Genomic DNA, 23,034 nt, shown 5'->3' on the forward strand with positions numbered 1-23,034 from the left:
TTGAAAGAAATCAAATACTTGATCGCTCTTTTGATGTTCTCATTTCCATATTGTAGCTGTACAGGTCGACAACCAATTTAACTGGAAAACTGATAGACGCTGTTGTAAAATTCCAACTGCTTTGCCGAATTGGACATATGTGCATATTCAAAGACATTCAACATCTGAGAATTTGTTTTAACAAGACTAAGCTACCTTTAGGACCATAAACCATCAAGTGAGAACTGTCTAGCTTTACCCAAGGGTACATCAGAGTGCAGACACATCATCTGGCCACTGAGAGTATCCTGCTATAGATAAGATGTAAAGACTAAAATATCATACTTTACTTGATCATAACTAAGAAGTTATTCTGATATGGCTGTTCATCTAATTAGTACTATTAAGAGTATACAGGAAAGTATCCTAGTAGCCTTTCCTCTAAGTACTGTCATTAATTTCTAATAAGGGGAAAAAAACATCTTGTATAATATGGTTAGAAAAGAACAGCTATTTTCAGGTATAACTAAAAAATCACAGAGAGCTCCATATATCACTTTCAGAATCATCTAAATTGAGGAATTCTATAATTTTCCACCTATTTCACAAACTATAATCAGAAAATACTTCTGGAGAATAAACCATACTCTTCAATCTTGAGTCTAAACCCTTTCTTCCACATTTCGTATACCTGAAGACTGTTTTTATACTCCCTTCACTGAACAAAATAGCATACCACTTGCATTTAGTAAGCATATCTGATTTCCTACAATCATTATGGGTTTAATGTATAACCTGATATGTTGGAAATAGTTTATCTTCTTGGAATGGTTTTTCTCATACTGTAGCACATGTCCCCTTTTAGGTCTTTTAATAAAGACTAACTTTGTGTGTAAATGATAGGAAAATTACTTGGTTCTTATAAAAACTTAGACAACCCTCCAAAGGGATGCAAAACCAAGGTGGGAATTATTTAACTGCAAGATGCCAGATTTCCATTTGCCAATTTCCAGTTACCAAAGGGTATACTGGGAAGAGATCTATATTGAAGTTTAGGATTTTATCTGGGCTCTGGACTCTAACTAGCTGTAAGACTGAAATAAGGTAACGCATTTGAGCCTATTTCTTTATCTAAAAATCTGGGATAACGTTGCATGCCCCACCTACCTGACAAATGATGATCAAATAAGAAAATATGAAAGCACTCTGAAAAGTATCAATTTATATAGATGGCTTTAATGTTGTTTCTTCAGTTATATAAGTAATTTAATCACAGAATATTTGAAATCATACCTGTGGGTCAAAAATACATTTTTAGAAATATGGATGTTGTACACAGGTACATCTTAGTTGACTATTTTGTGATCGCTCTTACTGAAAATTCAGTAGAAATGTCAGGCTTTTTACATTAATTATAATGCAATCCTCAACATTTTATAGATGAGGAAACTGAGGCTTTCAAAGAAATAGCCAAAAGTCATGCAGCTAGTAAGCAGTAGAGCTAAAATCCAAATTTAGGGTTGTTTGTATAACTATTATTCCTGTTACTGCACTTATCTTTATTATATCATATAAATCATTTATCTTTTGATGTTAATTTTATAGGGGGCTGGAACAAAAACTTTAAAAATTTCTTCAAAGTGCTATCAATGTAAGAAAAAAGAAATCTATCACTTTATGATCAATTTATTCTTCTCATTCGAAAGAGCCTTCCTTTTTCTGCTCATCTATCTAAAATCCTAGTTTAAGGAATCCTAAAGCCTCCAAGAAATCTTTCTAGTTATTCCAGACTGCACTGATTTTATCATGGATGCATTACATTACTATATATAAGCTATAAGTTACCCAGTGTTGGACTAAGATATATGTAAAATGTCCATTATACGTATGCAACTATACTGAGTGTGGGATTCAAAGCAATCTATGCACTGACAGATTCTTTGCACAAACAAATCATTTACAATTACAGATAATACAAAGTGGCATAAATAAGGGATATGTAGTAACTACTAAAGCTCACAACAGACCATTATTACTTAAGGATGGGTGCTAAGGAAAAGACCTTATTGAGGAGGTAGGATCTAAATCTTCTAAGAATGATAAATTAAGAAAGGAGAAGGTATCTGGGGTAGAAGAAATGATTTGAACAAAGGCACAGAAATAGGACTACATATGAAGTATTCAAGAAATGCTGGCTAGAAAAGCTTTACCAGATGGGAGGTGGATGGGGGTAAAATATTCACATAGAAGGAAAATGAGGTAGGAACCACTCTGTGAAAGGCCCCGAGTATCAGGGCAAAGGAGGTAACTTAAGGTTAAATGCTTTACAGATAGATATTATCTCATTTATTTCTTATGGCATCAAACTGAGCTATGTACTAGTGGTCAGAATTTCATTTATGAACAAACCAAGCAGGGTGAGTGATAAACACAGGATTCGACCGAGATCTGTTCTATGATGAAAGCCTAGCTTCTCTTGTCTATAAACTATACAGCAGTCTCTCCCAAGGAGTTTGAACATTTAAATTGGGGGCAGGGCCGGGGGGAAGGTGGTCAACGAAATTCATCTGAAATCATCCAAATCCTTGTTTAGGGAGATACGGAATAAGATGATATATTTAGCTTTCTTGTAAGTAACTTAAGGCTATGAGCTAGGATATATTTGACTTGTATAACCCAGAATGTCTAAACATACTAACTGGCACACTATGTTGTCTCTGTGTATTACTGACTGAGGTAAAAATAGTTCATTACCAGCTGTTAAAAATTTTGCCTGTATTTTATGCTCTGTGGTAGGTATTTATTGGTAGATGTTTCAACAAATATTGTTTCTAATTGAAATTCAACCTACTAAAAGGACAGCTCCCTCTTACTCAATCTTCTTTATACCTAAGAAATTTCCACCAACTTACAGAATTATTGGAGAAATTGTGAAAAACTTCCGTGAAGATGTAAACTGTACTCCATAGTCCAGTTGTTCCCAATGAGTTAGGAGCCTTGCTTTACCCTGGTCAGGAGTTTCAAAAGGTGTTCCTTTTACTGCATGCAAAAATACATACATGCCCTGGAAAACAAGCAAGGGGATATATAATCAATACCAAATATAAAATGTACTTGTCAGTAAGCATTAAGATAGTTCCAGAGGGCTTATGACAGTATGGGTGATTCAACTTAACAGCTCAAATTTTAAGCTTTCATAATATTTGTGAAAGGCTGTGGCCAGTTTCTTCAAAGCAAAATAAAACTTCCAGAGACATATAAATATTATTTGGTGAAAACCAATAAAAGATCAACTGAAACTAACCTGTTTTCATCTTCTATTAAACTCAAAATACACACACACACAAAATCAGGATAACTTTACATCATCACATTTAGATTTTCTAATACCTTTCCTATTGGGAAACAGGATTATCTTTCTTTCTTTCTTTCTTTCTTTTTTTAAGATTTTATTTATTTGACAGAGAGACAGAGCCAGAGAGCACAAGCAGGGAGAGTGGCAGAGAAGGCAGCAGCTTAACGAACTGAGCCACCTAGACTCAGGAAACAGGAGTATCTTATCCCTGATGTATAGGAATGTTTAGGGTCATATTAATAAATCTGATGATACTTACAAAATTATAAAAACATATAAATTCGTAAATAATAAAATTTCTGCATTGGGGAAAATGGTTTTGAAAATATTAAGACTGTCTTTGTCTCAATGGTCTTTTTCTAACACAACAAAGATGGTTATATAGTAGATATAATGTTCAACTCAATTTGGTTTTAAAATCACCACTGTGCCCCAATAGTGTTTCTTTTGAAGTTAATTTTTAAAAAGATTTATTTATTGATTTAAAGGGTGGGGCAGAAGGAGAGGGAGAAAAGCCAGATGCGGGGCTCAGTCTCAGGATGCCAAATCATGACCTGAGCCAAAATCAAGAGTCAGATGCTTAATCAACTAAGCCACAGAGGTGGCCCTAAAGTTAGCTTTTTTGAAAGTAAAAAACATTACTAAAATCCATTCTGTCTGGGGATTTGTTTGAACATCTAATTTTGCCATTAGGAAAAAACTAATATATGCTAGATTTTGTATCCTTGATTTTATGATTCTCTTTAGATCATTGGTAGTACTTCATTGCAGGATGGATCACTGAGGCACCAGTAACAGAATATTCTTTCCTAAATATTATCATCAGTTTTCCTCTTAGAAGTCACAGTGAGGTGTCCTTTTTGCTTCTTCAACTTTTAATAAATATATGGAAAAGAAAGAAAAATTAGTGGTTTGAAATTTTATATTATTAACTAGGTTAAGAGAGCCATTCTTTTCAAAGCTGAATCTACTTTCTAGTTATTCCATCAGGCATTTCAAAAGTTGTTTAGCTACAATAACACCTAAGCTATACAGAAACACACTCTTGTTCTATTGGATTTAAATCAAAAAGCATTTAATAAATGGCTTATATGTTCATGACACATGACATGTATGCACATATGAAACTGAGTAAGAAACGTCCACAGCCTTGAAAAAAATGCAATCTTCTATGAGACGGTAAGAAAAAAGACATCCATAAGCAACTAGAATGTAGGGCAGAAACCGCTACCAAAGGTACAGTCAGAGTATATGGCCAATGCGGAAGAGGGAAAGGTTCTTTGCTGCTGAGGCAAAAGCTATGATGCTACCTTGTCAACTATCTCATTCTTGAAGGTTCAGCTCAAGCGACAACTCCTTAGTGAAGCCTCCCTCATTAGTAATAGCTTATGTGCTTGTATAGAATTTTATTAAAAATACTTTTATTTCTAGCACAATGTATTTTGTTAGAATTGTTTACATGTTAGTTCTCCCATTAGCCTGAACACCTCAGGAACAAAGGTTGGTATACAGCAAGTACTAGATACTAAGCCAAGATGACACTAAGCTAAGGAATGTTTATTCTGTAAGCACAAGGAAACCATTCTCACATGGGTTTTATAGGAGACAATTAAACAGAAATTGTCTGTTAAATTCTGAGGAGTATAGGACCCAAAAAGTTAAGAATCTCTACTCTAACCCATGCATGTATTAGAAACATCAAAGAGAAAAACAATCCTCTCATTATTTCCTTCAAATTACATGTATCACTAGTGTTTAGAATATTCAAACAGAATATCTTACATAGGGGCGCCTGGGTGGCTCAGTGGGTTAAAGCCTCTGCCTTCAGCTCAGGTCATGATCCCATGGTCCTGGGATCGAGCCCCACATCGGGCTCTCTGCTCCATGGGGAGCCTGCTTCCTCCTCTCTCTCTGTCTGCCTCTCTACCTGCTTGTGATCTCTGCCTATCAAATAAATTAAAAAAAAAAAAAAAAAAAAGCATATCCTATATATCCTTTTCAGTTAAAAAGAATAAAATCTTATCTGACCATACATCTTCTATCCCATTATTTTTAATAGTTATTCCATAAAATTTAGTGATGGAAAATTTATACCCAATCAAAAAAATTGGGGAAGAAAATATGTAGCTCATGGTTAGCCGTTAATATTTACTGTCTCAAAATGCAGAACATTTTCATTCATTTAAAAAGCTAGGCTGAGAATTCTGTGAAATATTAATACCTCTAAAAGTGAACTACAGCACTGTAAAAATGAATAAAAATAATCACTGTTGGCTTCTACTGTATGGTTCAGAAAGTTAAAGGTGGTATTTTTTCTAACCACGGATAACAAGTAGGTCTATTTTCCCATTTAAAAGGGCTCAGGACTATTTAATATTTTATTGGTTTAATGTACTCTGTCTTCAAAGGAAACTTAAATCTGGAGTCATGTTAATTGCTACATCAATGGCTGGTAGTTAGGTTTTTAGTGTGGTGAACTAATAAGCCAAAAGTTTGCTTTCCAACAAGTTGTCAATTACCTATGCTTTGTTCAGAGACATATACTGTGTTTCAAAATCTCAGTCAACCAACTTGAAAACATCTGGGCAAGGGGAGAGGGTGACTTCTAAACTATATTTAATACATATGCCACTGGAGAAGGGAAAATTATATGAGAACACAGACTAATTCAGCAAGCAGTTACAAAGGTCTTTAGGATATGGGAAATGAGGAGACAGATTCCTAATTATAAAACTATGATAAATACACCTAAAATAATGCAGCATGGAGTTCTCCAGCTTCCTGGAGAAGGAGATATTCGAGTAGTTTTCCTGGACAAGTAGGAATCTGCTCAGCAGAGGTGGGTGGAGGGAGGGTATTAAAATAGTGGGAAAGAGCCTAAGCCAAAATAAAAGGTGATAATTTTCATTATTGTTAGAGCAATACTCATGTTTGGAGATGCACTGAAATAAGGTTGAGTCCTTTTCTTGACTCTGTACTGTTATCAACTGGTCTTGTATGCCACATAAGGAACTTATTTTACTATGAATATAATAAGGATTCATAAAAGGACTCAGAACATGACTTGAGCATATATGCATTTTAAAATAACTCTCTGCCAAGTTGGAATGGAGGACAGTAGAGGAACATCAAGGAAACCATTTAATCTACTGGAGTAATCCACCTGAGAAAAAAATAAGGGCACAAATTTTAGCAATGCCAGTGGGGATCAAATTGAGACAGTAAAGCAGTAAAACAGGGCTCTGACTAAATGGATATGGAAAGCAGAGGAAAAGGAGTTAATCTAAAATAGAGTGACCACATATCTTAGATAGCATGAATGGTCCTGATTTACACCTATTTTCTTGGAATAGTTTTTACTAGTGCTCCCTTTTACTCTCAAAACAGTCTCAATTTGGATAATTCTTTACATGAATCACTTTACCTTTGACATTCAGCTATCTGGCTTGACTTACCGGACAGACAGTGGTGCCTTTAGATTAGATCAGGAACAAAGCCAGAGGAACAGGTTGTGAGTGGTAAGGGAGAGACCAGGAATGAGTTCAATTTATAATTGTTTGGCTTAAGGTACAAGGGGATTTGGCAATATAGATGAAGTAATTTTTATTTATTTATTTATTTTTTTGGGGGGGGGGTGAAGTAATCTTGATAGAATACACAGAATAAAAAGAGATGAAGAACTGAACCTTAGGGGCAGAAATATTTAGGAGAGGAAAACGGAAGAATTTACAAGAAAGAGAAAAGGGAAAATGAGAAATATATCTAGGAAAAAGTGATCCCATGAAAACCAAAGAAAAGGAATTCTAGTAACGGATATAACTCCTGTAAAATATTTCAGAGAAGTCACTACTTAAAAATAGTCCTACCAAAGTCCATCACATAAAATGGACTAAATGACATTTATTTATTTTTATCACATTATCCTTGTTCTCCTCCAATCAAATTCAAATACCCTTCAGAAGATAGGAACTAAATAATATTAATTTAAAAAAGAACTATTTCTCCTATATTTTCCTGCCTTAATATTCCATGTTCCTCATTTTCTGGATATCTTTAAAAATATAATTAATCTGGAGTCAATTATAAGTCTCAACTAATGGATTTCTCCTCTTTCATCCTGCCTTCTTAGACTGTTAAAGATAAGAGAGGTCACTATCAGGTTTTTTAAATTTTTTTAAAACAATTTCCAGGGCTGCAAAATCTGGTCAGTAGAATCAACTGAACCTTTGTGGGATACTGTGCAGAGCTATCCTATAATACAGAAGAACCACAGTCAACATGAAAAAGCTAAGGCACCATAAGATCCTCAATCACTTAAGATATACCTAAGCTCAAAATTTCTATACTGAAGGAGAGCATATGTATACAGTTTAGAAAGGATTGAAGTTTAACAAGGATTGAAATCAAAGATGGTTATTAGTCTCCAGTTAATCAAAAACCATAATTACTTCTGAAGCATTCTTGTTAGTCAATATATTATAACAGCCTGAATTAGTGTCTTGTAATTTTTGCTAAAATGACCTACTATTTTCTAGATTCCATAAAACCATAAGGAAGAAAAAAAAGGTCTTACTTAGAAAAAGGGCCCAATGTTTAAATATAAAGTATTATAGAAAAAAATATAATCCTATTCCAGGTTAGAATGCTTCAAAATTGTCACATATATTTAAAAAAATCACTGAACTGTACACTTCTAAGTCAGCAAATTTTATATTCTATACTATATAATTATGATTAAATCTCAATAAAACTATTAAACTAAGTCATGTGTTTTTCTTCTTTATAGCATAAAGCTTTAAACTTTTAAAAAAATTGTTTAAATACACATAAGATGTAGCATCGTAATCACTTCTAAGTGTACAGTTCAGTGGTATTAAGTGCATTCACACTGATATGCAACCATCACCACCATCCATCTCTAAAACTCTTTTCATCTTACAAAATTGAAACTATACCCATTAAACAGCAACTCCCTTTTTCTTCTTCCCTCAGTCCCTGACAAATACTAAACCTTAGGTTTTTAGGTGCTTTGTATAAAGTGAAATTCTTACCAGATTATGTATAACATTTGTTAAGGTCCAAGCAACAGGAACACTGAAGAAGGGAATACTGAGTAGGACAATATGAAGCAAGCCAACTCCTAACGCGTATGTCAGCCACATACCCCGGCTGTTCATTACACGGGTATTTGGATTCACCTCACTGTGGGCAACTCCAACATTCATGTTTGCTCTGCAGGAAAGCAATGAAATGAATCAACAATGATATAACTGGACACCTAAACAGTCTTCATTCTGGCATGATAAAGTAAGTGTCACTGGGATCATTTTTCTCTAGTTTCTAGTTTCTCTATAATAGAGCATTATTTAGCCATAAAAAGGAATGAAAACTTGTCATTTACAACAACATGGATGGACCTAGAGGATATAAGGCTAAGTGAGGTAAGTTATAGAAAGACAAATACCATATATTTCACTTATATATGGAATTTAAGAATCAAAACAAACAGAAAGACCAAAAAACCCCGCTCTTAAATACAGAGAACAAACTGGGGGTGGTTGCCAGAGGGGAGGTTGGTGAGAGGGGATGGGTGAAGTAAATAACGGGGACTGAGACTACGTGTATCTTGACGAGCACTGAGAAACGTACAGAGGTGTTAAATCATTATATCGCACACCTGATACTAATATAACAGTTTGTTAATTATAACTGGATTAAAGACAAAAAAAAGGCAAAGTGGATCCAGCCAGTCATATTCTGAGTAGCCAGACTCTTGTACCTAATGTAACGTTGTTTCCAAAGAGCGGTCAGGATCAAATCACTGCTTTTTAAATACTGACCCTGGCAGAGCTCACGGTGGTGAGAAACCTGCGTGGTCAAGGGCTAAGGTTGGTTTCTCAGTCTCACGATACCGGGAAGTTAAAACAATGAGTCTTTCCTCCTTTAACTCCTCAACTCCCCTAAAATTTTAGTTCTTTGATTTTTCTAAGCTGCTCCTTTCACTGCATTCGAGATGACCACCACAGGAAGACGGGATATTAGTTCCCAGGGACGGTAATGCCGACGCTGCCTCGGTTCTCAGCCTCCCTCGAAGGAAACCCAGCGGCCCTGAAGAACGTCCACCGTCCCCGGGGTCGCTCGCCCGCTGCAGGGCGGGAGGTGACAGCGCGCCCGGAGCAGGTCAGAGAAGCCCACGACCGCTTTCTCGCACGAGCTGGCACCGCAGGAGGACTTTCTCACAACGCCATCCAACAAGCGTTTCCGGAACGAAAGGCCGCACTCGCTCTGCAAAAGCCCACGGAGCGTCACGGCTCCGCGAGGGCAGCGGGACACGCCGGCGACGCCGGGGGCTCGAGGTGCCGCGCGTCCGCGGATCTAAGGGCGCGTTTCGCCGCGTCCCCCATCTTCCCAAGCTGCAGGCCGTACTCAGAGGAGCCGCAGCACAGTCTGCCCACCTTCCACGGTTGGAAAGAAAACACCAAAGCTCCAGAGACGCTGAACATTTTCGTCTGAGCTGGGAGGCAAAGCCGGGGGTGCGCCCCACCCCAGGGCAGAAAGCCTTCCCGGGCGTCCGCCGCGCTCCTTCAGGGCTTCCGACTGTGAGGAGCCGCTCGGCTCTGCCCACGCCGGTGTCTCGAGGGCGGCGACGGCCCTCCTGGGGACTTCCTCGCCCGCCGGAAAGCCGCGGCAGCGCCTACCGACGGCTGGAGCGCTCGGCCCGCGGAAGCTCCGCTACAGCCGCGGCGGCCCCCCACGCACGCCTCCCCGACTCGCCCCTTCCTTCTCCGAGCCGCCCCTCCCACAGGACCACGGCGAGCGACGAGGTCTTGGGGACAAGCCTCGGAGGCCATTTGGTCCGCACCCGCCGACCGGGAGCCGCCGACGCAGCCGCAGTCCACCTTCCCCCCTCCAGCCTCCCCTGCCCAACAGCGCCTTACCGCCGCGGACAGCAGCACAGCTCCCACGGCCTCCCGTGCCCACTCACCCCCCGCCTCAGTCCCGGCGGCCGGCTCGGAACCCAGTCAGCTCCGGGGCGACGGCCGCTCCTCAGGCCCGCGCGCCTGCGATCGGCTCGGAGCCGCGCGGCGCAGCACAGCTTGCGGAAGCGTCCGGAGCGGAACGCGCCGCCAGGGGATTGGCTGCGGGCAGCGTCCATCTCACGCCGCCTGGGCGGGGCGGGACTAGGAGCTGCGCGCCCAGTGCCCGCCCCGCCGCGCACGCTTAGGGGCGAGTCCGCGACCCGCGAGGTTGGTCCTGGGAGCTCGGCGGGACGCCGGCGGGTCCGCCGGTGGATGGCAATCGCCCCCTCGCGCGAGCGAGAAGGTAGTGTTGTGTGCCTGACGGCGTTCACTCTCCTCTTGTCCGTCTCCAGAGCCCCTTCCCCTCGGCTCGCCGGGTTTGGCGTGAGGGCACCTCCGGCAGCCCTGCGCCGCCCGCGCGCTCTGCCCGCTGCCCGGAAGGGGCGGGAAGCGGGCGCAGCCGGGCTCGGGCGTGCGCGTGGAGCGCGGCCTTTAAGCGGGGCTCAGCCGGTGTCTGTCCGCTTTGGCGCTTCCTGACTGAACGCCGCGGGGGCTTTGCTGCAGCCCGTGGCCCGGGGCCTTCTGAGGGCGGGATTTCAAGTTTGTGCCGGCGGACTCTGACTGCGGACGGCCGCAGCTCGGAGCCGGCTGTGTGTGGCATTCTGTGGCGGCGCACACGGCACGCAAGCGAACTGTCGCTGGGCCGTGATTTCGCCTGGCGTCGTGGGTGTGTCGTGGGTGTGTCGTGGGTGCGCCCGCACGGCGGGGAGGGCGCCTGGGTGACGCGCCGAGGAGGTGGAGGCTGCAGAGTGATCTTACCTGAGAATGGAGAGAAGGTCAGGCTGTTCGGATTTACCTCGGAAATCGAGCCTCGCCGCCGTGGCCGTTCACGACACCGATCGGCCTTGCGGAGGTGACGTGCAGTGACGCTTCAGAATTCGTGTCCGAAGCTTCACCCGATCTGCGCGTCCTGAATTTCCGTTGGCTCCGAAGCCGGCCGCGTTGCGTTTACTGTCTTTAAAGTAAGTGGTTTCATCCTGTCTGCCTCCGCCGCACACTCTCGGCTTCTTTTCTAGGCACCTTGCGGTCCTTCAGCGACCTTGCTGGACGGTCTCTTCCAGGCGTGTTCGGTTCCCTGCCAGCGAGTGTGGACGGAGACGGACTCCGGATGCGCGCCGGTTCCGTGCTTGTGACGTAAGCCGCCCCCTCTCACGGCCCTAAGGGTCACTCGGTGCGCAGGTGGTCGAGCCCTTGCTGGGTTCCCCAGGTTCGCTGGGGCTATGAGAGACTATGAAGTCTCTGTCCCCAGAGAACTCGGAGCTGGGCGGAAGAGACCAAAACAAGAGGTGGAAGAGCCCATGATGAGTGTCGGGTTGGAAATAAGGAGAACCTGCTGTGGGGAGTACCCAGGAAGGACAGCCTCATCTCCATCCAGGTTGGAGCACTTAGGAAGTGCTTCCCTGAGCAGATGGTACGGAACTAAATCCGAAGGGAAATCAGAAGTCCTCGGTGGAGACAGCCTTGTGAGCTGAGGAACAAGCAAGTGCCACCGCGTTAAGAGAGACAAGTTGTGTGGTGTGACGAGTTCCTGTGCGTTTCCGGACTAGTGGGATGAGATCAGAAAGGGAGAGGTCCAGGTGTTAGGAATTTGCACTTTGCCTGATTAGCGGTGGGAACTCGTCCTGAAACTTGAAGTAGGAGAGCAACCTCAAGAGATTCAAATATGGAAAGAGCCCTGTCATTGGTTGAGATTTGACGCAAACTATCAATTAGGTGGTTACGCCCTACTTCAGGAGAAATGTTCAGGGGCTGAGCAGAGGTTATAGGTGTAGAGAGGAGAGGACTAGTTTGAGAAATATTTAAGTAGTAGATAGATAGTAGATAGATAGGATTGTGTGGCAGGATGTAGAAAGCGTAGAGGATTTCTAGTATGACTTCAGGATTCTAATTCTGGCCTGTGAGTCTGGCTGAGCATGGCCTTTAGAGTCAAACATGTCAAGATAAGCCCATGTGCATCTGTCACTGACTAGTTTTGTGATCTTGAGTCTTGTGATCTTCGATCTTATAAAACTTAAATTTCATTTGTGATAGAGGAATGATAGGGCAGTTGTGAAGATTAAAATGGGATTTTATATGTGTATATATGTAAAGTTGCTTATGGTAGCTGTTACTTTTATTATCAAACAAATATAAGAACAACAACAGTTAAATAGAGAAATATCTGAGATTAGTTTGGGGCATGTTTAAGTGTGAGTTTCCTCTGAGTTATCCAAATGATGATATTTAGAAGGTTCTTGGAAATGAGGTCCAGAAAAAAGTCTGGTTAGGAAATACAGGTGAGATAGGAGATGACATGGAAGCCAGTTAAAATAGAGTTTATAAAGGGAAGGAATTAAGGCACTGGTGACTTGCTAGGAAGGAGGACACTCTTGCTAATGTTTACGTTGAAATGCTGATAAAATTTTTTTTTTGTGACCCTTGATTAGTCTTCTTCAAGTGATTACTGTGAGTGAAGTACTCTGATTATTCCGTGTTGCATCTAGAAATACATAATATATAATTGCCTGTATTCAGAAGTTGTACAGGTCAGGACAGGGGTGTGATAAACATTCAACAAGTAATGTGAACCAAGTTCTTTAGGAATGTAGGGGGAGGAAAGGATCATTCCTGATCGGGTGGTCAGAAAGGACCATGTTACAAGTGGCTGTGGAACTGACTCTAGGTTGATAGATAGGATTGCACTAGGAGGAAGTAGAGATACAAGTAGGATGGGATTGCTAGCAAAGGAAGATTGAGGTTTTTGATCTTATTAATTAAGAATAGTGTGTATTGGGGCGCCCGGGTGGCTCAGTGATTTAAGCCTCTGCCTTCAGCTCAGGTCATGATCTCAGGGTCTTGGGATCAAGACCCACGTTGTGCTCTCTGCTCGGCGGGGAGCCTGCTTCCCCCTCTCTTTTGCCTGCCTCTCTGCCTACTTGTGATCTCTCTCTGTCAAATAAATAAATAAAATCTTAAAAAAAAAAACAGTGTTTATTAAGGGAAATAGCAAAGTGAAGTAGCGGGTAGGGGGAGGGGAGCAGGAAGATAAATTCTGTTTTACAAATAATTATCTTGAGGTAGCCTTGACACTGATTGTTAGAAATGCCTATTTTAATGTGGAAAGACAGAGATCTCTGTTGGGGATATAGTTTTAGAGGTTAGTTTGGCTTCATAGAGAAAGAAGATAATCACTGGGGTAATAGGGTTGAGGGAATAATTTTTTGTTTGTTTTTGCATTGAAGGTCAAGATGCCTAAGGGCAGACTGGTTAAAGAAATTAGGTGGAGGTTCTTAGGAGAAGAGACAGAGACCTGGGAGTTAGGGAAGAAGGGTGTGGACAGAGGTGTAAATATTTTAAGAAACCAGAGGACACAGTGGGGTGGAGGAGGTAAGATATGTGTGAAGATAGAGTTCACATAATGGTCTGCCTTGACGTCAGTATTGGGATGGAATTAGGGACTTGGGGGAAAAATAGATTTTGAAAGACAGATTGTAGAGAATGAGGCAGAAATGCTGAGGTTGATAAGGAGCTTGCTCAGAAAGAGTAAAAGATGAGGTAATGCTAGATTTATACCCAAAGTTTGATCAGTGTTTTCTTAGATCCTTGGCATTCTCAAACTAAGGTAGAAGACCTCTTCAACTCAACCCTCATCTGATTGCAGGCCATGTAACCTTTGTGGGAGTAGGGATTAGAAGGGGGTAGGAAACCTATTCTCTTAAGAGTTTAGAGGAACTCAGTGTAGCCCATGTATCCCAGGCTCTTTAACATGTGTATGCCAAACACTGTAAAAAGTTATATTCATTATCTTATTTACTACTCACCAAAACTGTATGATGTTATTATTTCCATTTTTATAGATTAGATGATTGAGTTTTAGGCTTTAATTATTAGCATTATGTAACTATTAGCATAAGAGCTAGCATATAATGCAAGTGATGTGATTTCAGAGCCTGCTTTGTTAACCACTGCCCTATACAGCACTGTCGAATAGAACTATAATGTATACCACATATATATAATTTTAGATTTTCTCGTAGTCACATTAAAACAAGTAAAAAAATGAAAATAATATATTGAGGTAAGCTGATATATTCAGAAAATCATTTCATTTTGTAGTCAGTGTAAGAAATTAGTAAAAGTTTATATATATTTTTTCATATTAAGTTTGAAACCCAGAGTGTATTAGAACATCTTAATTTGGAGTTGCCACATTTCAAGTGCTCAGCAGTCACATTTGTCTAGTGGCTACCATGTTGGACAATGCAGCTTAGACCTTTAGCCTGTTTGCAGGCTGAAGAACCTGGGGTAGCATGCTGAGGGTGCCTTTTGCTTGTGATAGCACTCATTTGTGTGAATGGTAGAACAGTAAAGCAACCTACCTGTCCACATTTTTCCTAACTGGAAAAGCCTCCCAGCACTTGAGACCCACAAAAAGCCATTGAAAGGTAGTTGTTTACAGCTACTCTCCCTTAAACTGTACCCTAAAACTAAATCAAATATATAGCTTAATTAGAAGTTAATTAAATTAAATTAAATTAATTAATTAAAAACTAGTATTAAAAACTTCCAGTATTTCTTTCCATAACGATCTCAGATCACAAAACTGTACATTTTATATAGTCTTATCATTTACAGAACATTTTATTTTATTTTTAGATTATTTTTTAATCTTTTTTTTTTCCTTAAAAGATTTCACTTACTTATTTGACATATAGAGAGAGGGGGAGAGTGAGCACACAAGCGGGGGGGTGGTAGCAGGGAGAGGGAGGAATAGGCTTCCCACTGAGCAGAGAGCCAGATGTGGGGCTTGATTCTAGGACCTGGGATCATGACCTGAGCCAAAGGCAGATGCTTAACCAACTGAACCACCCAGGCCCCCCTAAAAATATTTTACATGTATTTGCTTATTAGATCCTCACAACAAACCTACAAAGCCCTATCTCTGCTTATGGAGGTAATGAATTGATTTTTCAGAGGGAGGGATTTGCTGCAGTTTACATGTTTTTTTGTTTTGTTTTGTTTTAAGGATTTTATTTATTTGACAGACAGAGATCACAAGTAGGCAGAGAGTCAGGCAGAGAGAGAGAAGAGGAAGCAGGCTCCTTGCTGAGCAGAGAGCCTGATGTGGGGCTCGATCCCCAGACCCTGAGATCATGATCTAAGCCAAAGGCAGAGGCCTAACCCACTGAGCCACCCAGGTGCCCCCAGTTTACATGTATTAAAGGTGAACCTCTAAACCTGTTTTTGTCGACTCCAGTGTGGTATGTTTTTCTACTGTGCTGATCAGGTTTGCCTTGTACAAAGCAAAATATATTTATTAACTGTCATCAGTTAATATCATTCCAAACTCAGTGTGTTGATCTCTTCCCAGAAATGCATCCCTTAAATTCCTCTGTAATTATTATAGTGGCTGTACTCCCATTTCTTATCTATTTTTTACATGATTCTGCTCTTCTGTGTTTTAATTTGTCTGAGAAAGAATCCTAAATGGGTATCTTTTTATATTGTTTATCTTTGGCATTGCTGTTTTGTTTGGATTTAGATTCCATAAGATCAAATCATGTGAGCATGTGAGTCATGGTAAATTAAAGAAGTACCTAGGGTTCCCCTTTTCCCCATTTTTTTTGTCTTGAATCTACAGAGGAATTCCATGTTGTCAACCTAGTGTTTTTATTTTTCTGAAATCTTTTCTGAAATTAAGAATTCAGGCAAAAGTAAACACTGTTCCCTGCATGTTTACATGTGGGATTTCATATGAGGTTGGTTTTTTTTTGTTTTTTTTTTTTCCCCTTTAGTTCTTTGTTTGAAAGAGTTTCAGACAAAGGATTTTTTTTTTTTTTCCCCACTAAAACAGTGGCAGAGAGATTTTGGGAGGTAAGTTTGGAATGCATGTAAAGGACTTTGAATGCCAGCACAGAGATTTGAAGTTTATCTTGAGGAGCCACATGATTAGAATGATGTTTTAGACACAGTAGTATAGTAGATAGAGCCATCTGATGTGTCTGATATCTGACTAGTTTAGATTAACAGTAATGCTAGGGTGTCAGTACCCTAACTCCAATAAAACTTAATATTTGAAAAAGACATTGTAATTCACCAAAACATATAGATGACTAATGATTTTTGAGATTGCCATTAAGGCTTAAGACTAACATTATCCACATTCCAAAGGGAGAATACCACCTGGTCATTCCTACCCTGGTAGATCAGATATTGTACTCTTTATAGCACAATTTTTCTTACTGTTCTTTAATTACTACTGTATGGATTTACCACTAACCTCTCTGTGCCCCGGTCTTATAAAGTGGGGGTGATAATGCCACCTATTTTAAAAAATAGTGTAATAAATAAAGTGTTTAATACTGTGTGGGCTTACAATAGAGCCTGGCATAGTGGGAAGTTCAGTAAATGTGAGCTGCAATTAATTATTGTTGTTGCTATCAGATCTGTTAGTTAGAAATGTTTAACAATTTTTATGTTTACAACTTACTTGCATTTTATCTTTAGCTACTCTACTAAAAGCTAGAATGAAACAGTTGCCTGCAGCAACAGTGCGCCTCCTTTCAAGTTCTCAAATAATCACTTCAGTGGTCAGTGTGGTAAAAGAGCTCATTGAAAACTCCTTGGATGCAGGTGCCACAAGCATAGATGTTAAACTGGTGAGTGTCCCTGAGAAACCAAATACTTTAAAGAAAAGAAGGGCTGGGCAGATGATTTCTCCTTACAGCGATTACCTTTCTTTTCTTTTTTTTGTACTAATAAATTATTTTGAGGATGTTGCATTTTTTTTGTCTTGTTTAAGAGGAAATTCTTAAAAATAAGTTTTAATTTAAATCGATACTGCAATAACACTAAAGTAAATTCTGAAACAAAACTTATTCTTTAGGACTCCCATCACCTAAAATGTGAATCTAATTTGTCCATATTTTCTACTAATTATTGTTGGTTATTCATATTTATTTATTTTATACTCATCTGCATTTTATCTTTTCCACCTAATCTGATTTCAAAACTAAAGCCCTTATTGTGTCATAGTTTTCATATTAAAAGATCTTAAATGCTATATATTAAATTGTTTGAATTAATATGACTTATGACACTTTTTATGGTTTGTTACAATTAGTTGGCGTATCTACCTCCATTATTACAAACTAGTTTGTAGAAGTGAGGTCTATATTTTTTTCATTTTTGTGTCCTCCATACGTGGCCAGTGCATGGTAAATAAATGATGAATAAATTGAGTAAATAGAGGAATACTTTTTTTGTGATCTTCTAATTATCATATATTTGCATTTAGTATTACAACATTAGAAATAATAGCGATAAAAATGTTTGTAGTAAAGAGACTTACTTTTTCTATATATATACACAGAGATAGCTTATATATAGAATGCATGTATATGGATGTATATGTAGTTGCAGTTGCTCCTTATAAAAACCCTGGGATTTCTCTACTACTATACCTTTTTTTTTTTTTTTGGTAAACAATAATGAAGGTTCTGAGAACTTGCCCAAAGTCCTATAATTGGTAAGTAGTGAATCTGAGATTTCTGTTCAGATCTTTGTGTTTCTAAAACTCACTCAAGATCTTTGCTCTGTGCTAGTGGTTCTAATAATATTTGGGTACATCAGAATACTTTAGAGAGTTTATTAAAACAGTTACTGGGCTCTAGAATTTCAGATTTTAGGTGGGGCCCAAGAATTTACATTTGCAACAAGTTTTTGTTGATGCTGAGAATTCTCACTGCTATTCTGTATCATACCAAACCTGTATTTGTTGTGAATAATATACATTTGGCCCTTGAACAGCATAGGTTTGAACTGTATAAATTTTTGACATGGATTTTTTTTTTTTTTGATCAGTATAGTACTGTAAATATATTTTCTATTCCTTAGGATTTTCTTAATAACATTTTCTTTTTTAAAATTTCTTTTTTAAAGTTTATTGTAAGAATATATATAATACATATAACATACAAAATATGTGTTATTTGGCTTTTGGTGTTATTAGTAAGGCTTCTAGTCAATAGTAGGCTATAAATAGGAGGCTTCGAAGATGGTGGACTAAGAGAATCCTAAGCTCACCTCATCCCAGAGATACAACTAGATAACACTCACATCAGTGTAAATAACCCAGAAAAGACCTGAAGTCTGACAGAATGAACTCCATAACTAAAGGTAGAGAAGAGGACACATCGAAAAGAGTAAGAAGGGCAGAGATCCAATGGGGAGTGAAACAGACCATGGTGTTTCATGGAGGGGAGAAAGCAGCAGGCATGGAAAGGGGAGAGAAGCTATGTCACACTAGGGAACCTGCATGGGGAAGATGAATCCCTGTATTTGGCTTTGGAAGCCAAAGGGGCTCAATTTCATGAATTCTTAAAACCAGCAGGTCTTAAAGCCCGGAATTTATTATTTTTTTTTAAATTTATTTTCTTTTTTCAGCGTAACAGTATTCCTTGTTTTTGCACCACACCCAGTGCTCCATGCAATCTGTGCCCTCTCCAATACCCACCACCTGGTTCCCTAACCTCCCACCCCCCGCCGCTTCAAACCCCTCAGATTGTTCTTCAGAGTCCATAGTCTCTCATGGTTCACCTCCCCTTCCAATTTCCCCTTCTCCTAACTCCCCTTGTCCTCCATGCTATTTGTTACGCTCCACAAATAAGTGAAACCATATGATACTTGACTCTCTCTGCTTGACTTATTTCACTCAGCATCATCTCTTCCAGTCCCGTCCATGTTGCTACAAAAGTTGGGTATTCATCCTTTCTGATGGAGGCATCATACTCCACAGTGTATATGGACCACATCTTCCTTATCCATTCGTCCGTTGAAGGGCATCTTGGTTCTTTCCACAGTTTGGCAACCGTGGCCATTGCTGCTATAAACATTGGGGTACAGATGGCCCTTCTTTTCACTACATCTGTATCTTTGGGGTAAATACCCAGTAGTGCAATTGCAGGATCATAGGGAAGCTCTATTTTTAATTTCTTGAGGAATCTCCACAGTGTTCTCCAAAGTGGCTGCACCAACTTGCATTCCCACCAACAGTGTCAGAGGGTTCCCCTTTCTCCACATCCCCTCCAACACATGTTGTTTCCTGTCTTGGTAATTTTGGCCATTCTAACTGGTGTAAGGTGGTATCTCAATGTGGTTTTAATTTGAATCTCCCTGATGGCTAGTGATGATGAACACTTTTTCATGTGTCTGATAGCCATTTGTATGTCTTCATTGGAGAAGTGCCTGTTCATATCTTTTCTGCCCATTTTTTGATATGATTGTCTGTTTTGTGTGTGTTGAGTTTGAGGAGTTCTTTATAGATCCTGGATATATCAACCTTTTGTCTGTACTGTCATTTGCAAATATCTTCTCCCATTCCGTGGGTTGCCTCTTCGTTTTGTTGACTGTTTCCTTTGCTATACAGAAGCTTTTGATCTTGATGAAGTCCCAAAAGTTTATTTTCGCTTTTGTTTCCTTTGCCTTTGGAGACATATCTTGAAAGAAGTTGCTGTGGCTGATATCGAAGAGATTACTGCCTATGTTCTCCTTTAGGATTCTGATGGATTCTTGTCTCACATTGAGGTCTTTTATCCATTTTGAGTTTATTTTTGTGTACGGTGTAAGAGAATGGTCAAGTTTCATTCTTCTACATAGAGCTGTCCAGTTTTCCCAGCACCATTTATTGAAGAGACTGTCTTTTTTCCACTGTATATTTTTTCCTGTTTTGTCGCAGATTATTTGACCATAGAGTTGAGGGTCCATATCTGGGCTCTCTACTCTGTTCCACTGGTCTATGTGTCTGTTTTTATGCCAGTATCATGCTGTCTTGGTGACCACAGCTTTGTAGTAAAGCTTGAAATCAGGTAATGTGATGCCCCCAGTTTTATTTTTGTTTTTCAACATTTCCTTAGCGATTCGGGGTCTCCTCTGGTTCCATACAAATTTCTGGATTATTTGCTCCAGCTCTTTAAAAAATATAGGTGAGGGGCGCCTGGGTGGCTCAGTGGGTTAAGCCGCTGCCTTCGGCTCAGGTCGTGATCCCAGGTCCTGGGTTCAAACCCCACATCGGGCTTTCTGCTCAGCAGGGAGCCTGCTTCCTCCTCTCTCTCTGCCTGCCTCTCTGCCTACCTGTGATTTCTCTCTGTCAAATAGATAAATAAAATCTTTAAAAAAAACTACAGGTGGAATTTTGATCGGAATGGCATTAAAAGTATAGATGGTTCTAGGCAGTATAGACATTTTAACAATGTTTATTCTTCCGATCCAAGAGCATGGAATGGTCTTCCATCTTCTTGTGTCTTCTTCAATTTCTTTCATGAGTGTTCTGTAGTTCCTCGAGTACAGATCCTTTACCTCTTTGGTTAGGCTTATTCCCAGGTATCTTATGGTTCTTGGTGCTATAGTAAATGGAATTGATTCTCTAATTTCCCTTTCTGTATTTTCATTGTTAGTGTATAAGAAAGCCACTGATTTCTGTACATTGACTTTGTATCCTGCCACGTTACTGAATTGCTGTATGAATTCTAGTAGTTTGGGAGTGGAGTCTTTTGGGTTTTCCATATAAAGAATCATGTCATCTGCGAAAAGAGAGTTTGACTTCTTCATTGCCAATTTGGATACCTTTTATTTCTCTTTGTTGTCTGATTGCTGTTGCTAGGACTTCTAATACTATGTTGAACAGGAGTGGTGAGAGTGGGCATCCTTGTCGTGTTCCTGATCTCAGCGGGAAGGCTGCAAGCTTTTTCCCATTGAGGATGATATTTGCTGTGGGTCTTTCATAGATAGATTTTATGAGGTTCAGGAATGTTCCCTCTATCCCTATACTTTGAAGCGTTTTAATAAGGAACGGATGCTGGATTTTGTCAAATGCTTTTTCTGCATCAATTGAGAGGACCATGTGGTTCTTCTCTCTTCTCTTATTAATTTGTTCTATCACGTTGATTGATTTGCGAATATTGAACCATCCTTGTAGCCCAGGAATGAATCCCACCTGGTCATGGTGGATAATCTTTTTAATGTGCTGTTGGATCCTGTTTGCTAGGATCTTGTTGAGAATCTTAGCATCCATATTCATCAGTGATATTGGTCTGAAATTCTCCTTTTTGGTAGGGTCTTTGCCTGGTTTGGGGATCAGGGTAATGCTGGCTTCATAGAAAGAGTCTGGAAGTTTTCCTTCTGCTTCAATTTTTTGAAACAGCTTCAGGAGAATAGGTGTTATTTTTTCTTTGAAAGTTTGGTAGAATTCCCCAGGGAATCCATCAGATCCTGGGCTCTTGTTTTTTGGGAGGTTTTTGATCACTGCTGCAATCTCGTTACCAGATATCGTTCTATTCAGGTTGTCAATTTCTTCCTGGTTCAATTTTGGGAGTTTATAGTTTTCCAGGAATGCATCCATTTCATCTAGGTTGCTTCACTTATTGTCGTATAACTGTTGATAAAAACTTCTGATGATTGTTTCTACTTCCTTGGTGTTAGTTGTGATCTCTCCTTTTTCATTCATAATTTTATGAATTTGGGCTTTCTCTCTTTTCTTTTGGATTAGTGTGGCCAGTGGTTTATCAATCTTATTGATTCTTTCAAAAAACCAGCTTCTAGTTTCATTGATACGTTCTACTGTATCTCTGGTTTCTACCTCATTGATCTCAGCTCTAATCTTGATTATTTCCCTTCTTATGTGTGGAGTTGGTTTGATTTGTTGTTGATTCTCCAGTTCTTTAAGGTGTAGAGACAGCTGGTGTGTTCTGGATTTTTCAATTTTTTTGAGGGAAGGCCCGGATTTTTTAAAATCAGCAGGCTCCATTCTGGGAGAGCCTAGAGAGCAAGAGGAAGATGAATCCCTGCACTTAAAGAGAGCACAACAAACAGCCCTCGGAGTTACAGCTTAGAAGCAGCAGTTTGAAAATGGGTGGGACAGTGGTTTACTCATTTCAGAGCATGTCCCAGAGGACAGGGGTCACTGAGGGACTCTTTAGGAACAAAGGAGTGGGCAGACACCATTTTTCTCTCATGCCCCGTCCCCCAGCATAATAAACACATGGCCACCTGTGAGAACCACCATAGCACTGACACTACCTAACTTGCTTGCACCAAGCTCTCCTCACTTCCCCAACACTACACTTGAGCAGATCCACCCTTCCTGGTTACATATGCCTCAGTCCCCCCATTTCAAGTCCCCTAGAAGACCAGTGCAGACCTTCCTAACACTGCATCTCCCAACCCATGCACTTCGCAGTACCCAGTCCAGCAGTGGCAGCAGGTCTCATTTTGCTGCAGACCAGCACTCATTTTGTTAAAACTGCACACCTGACCTCAGCTGGGGACCAAACACTGCTCACACTAGAAAGCGAGAGTCTCTGCAGAGTGCTGCAGCAAAGGAAAAAGTGGCCAGGACTCAACAGCAGGGCACCCCCTGAAGTGTCAGGTTCTGGTGAACAGGGGACACTATCGTACAGGACACTATAGGACTTCTTCACAAGGCCATTACTTTAAACAGCAGGAGATAGAGATGACATGCCTAACACACAGAAACAGAGAATTAGACACAATGCAGAGACAGAAGATATATTTCCCAAACAAGAGAACAGGGCCAACCACAGTATGAAACCTAAGAAAAACAGAAGTAATACGCCTGATAGAGAA

At 40.2% G+C, this 23,034-nt stretch overlaps 2 protein-coding genes and 1 long non-coding RNA gene across 23 annotated transcripts in view; 2 read left to right on the forward strand and 1 right to left on the reverse strand.

The window, feature by feature from the left end:
- LOC125094904 (uncharacterized) overlaps positions 1 to 5,160 on the forward strand; it is a 19,163-nt gene extending 14,003 nt beyond the window's left edge. Inside the window, exon 3 of the long non-coding RNA XR_007125737.1 lies at positions 5,121 to 5,160. This is a non-coding gene — a long non-coding RNA (uncharacterized LOC125094904). The remainder of the gene's footprint in view (positions 1 to 5,120) is intronic.
- ORMDL1 (ORMDL sphingolipid biosynthesis regulator 1) overlaps positions 1 to 11,314 on the reverse strand; it is a 21,758-nt gene extending 10,444 nt beyond the window's left edge. For 2 of the 8 annotated variants that reach the window (XM_047720583.1, XM_047720577.1), the window contains exons 1-3: positions 11,173 to 11,314; positions 8,386 to 8,566; positions 2,892 to 3,043 (exon numbers count right to left, since the gene is read on the reverse strand). In XM_047720583.1, coding sequence (XP_047576539.1) covers positions 2,892 to 3,043; positions 8,386 to 8,559 — 326 coding nt within the window. In that variant the 5' untranslated portion in view covers positions 8,560 to 8,566; positions 11,173 to 11,314. Of the gene's footprint in view, positions 1 to 1,146; positions 1,273 to 2,868; positions 3,044 to 8,385; positions 8,567 to 9,113; positions 9,372 to 10,319; positions 10,457 to 11,172 lie in introns of those variants that run through there. The other 6 variants (XR_007125735.1, XM_047720578.1, XM_047720581.1 and 3 more) reach the window with 6 other exon arrangements.
- Positions 10,449 to 23,034, forward strand: part of PMS1 (PMS1 homolog 1, mismatch repair system component) — a 90,456-nt gene continuing 77,870 nt past the window's right edge. For 2 of the 14 annotated variants that reach the window (XM_047720560.1, XM_047720562.1), the window contains exons 1-3: positions 11,142 to 11,266; positions 11,430 to 11,531; positions 16,900 to 17,051. In XM_047720560.1, the coding sequence (XP_047576516.1) occupies positions 11,179 to 11,266; positions 11,430 to 11,531; positions 16,900 to 17,051 (342 nt within the window). In that variant the 5' untranslated portion in view covers positions 11,142 to 11,178. The other 12 variants (XM_047720555.1, XM_047720559.1, XM_047720570.1 and 9 more) reach the window with 12 other exon arrangements.

The sequence above is a fragment of the Lutra lutra genome, chromosome 3, assembly GCF_902655055.1.
Source record: "Lutra lutra chromosome 3, mLutLut1.2, whole genome shotgun sequence".
Classification (NCBI taxonomy): Eukaryota; Metazoa; Chordata; class Mammalia; order Carnivora; family Mustelidae; genus Lutra; species Lutra lutra.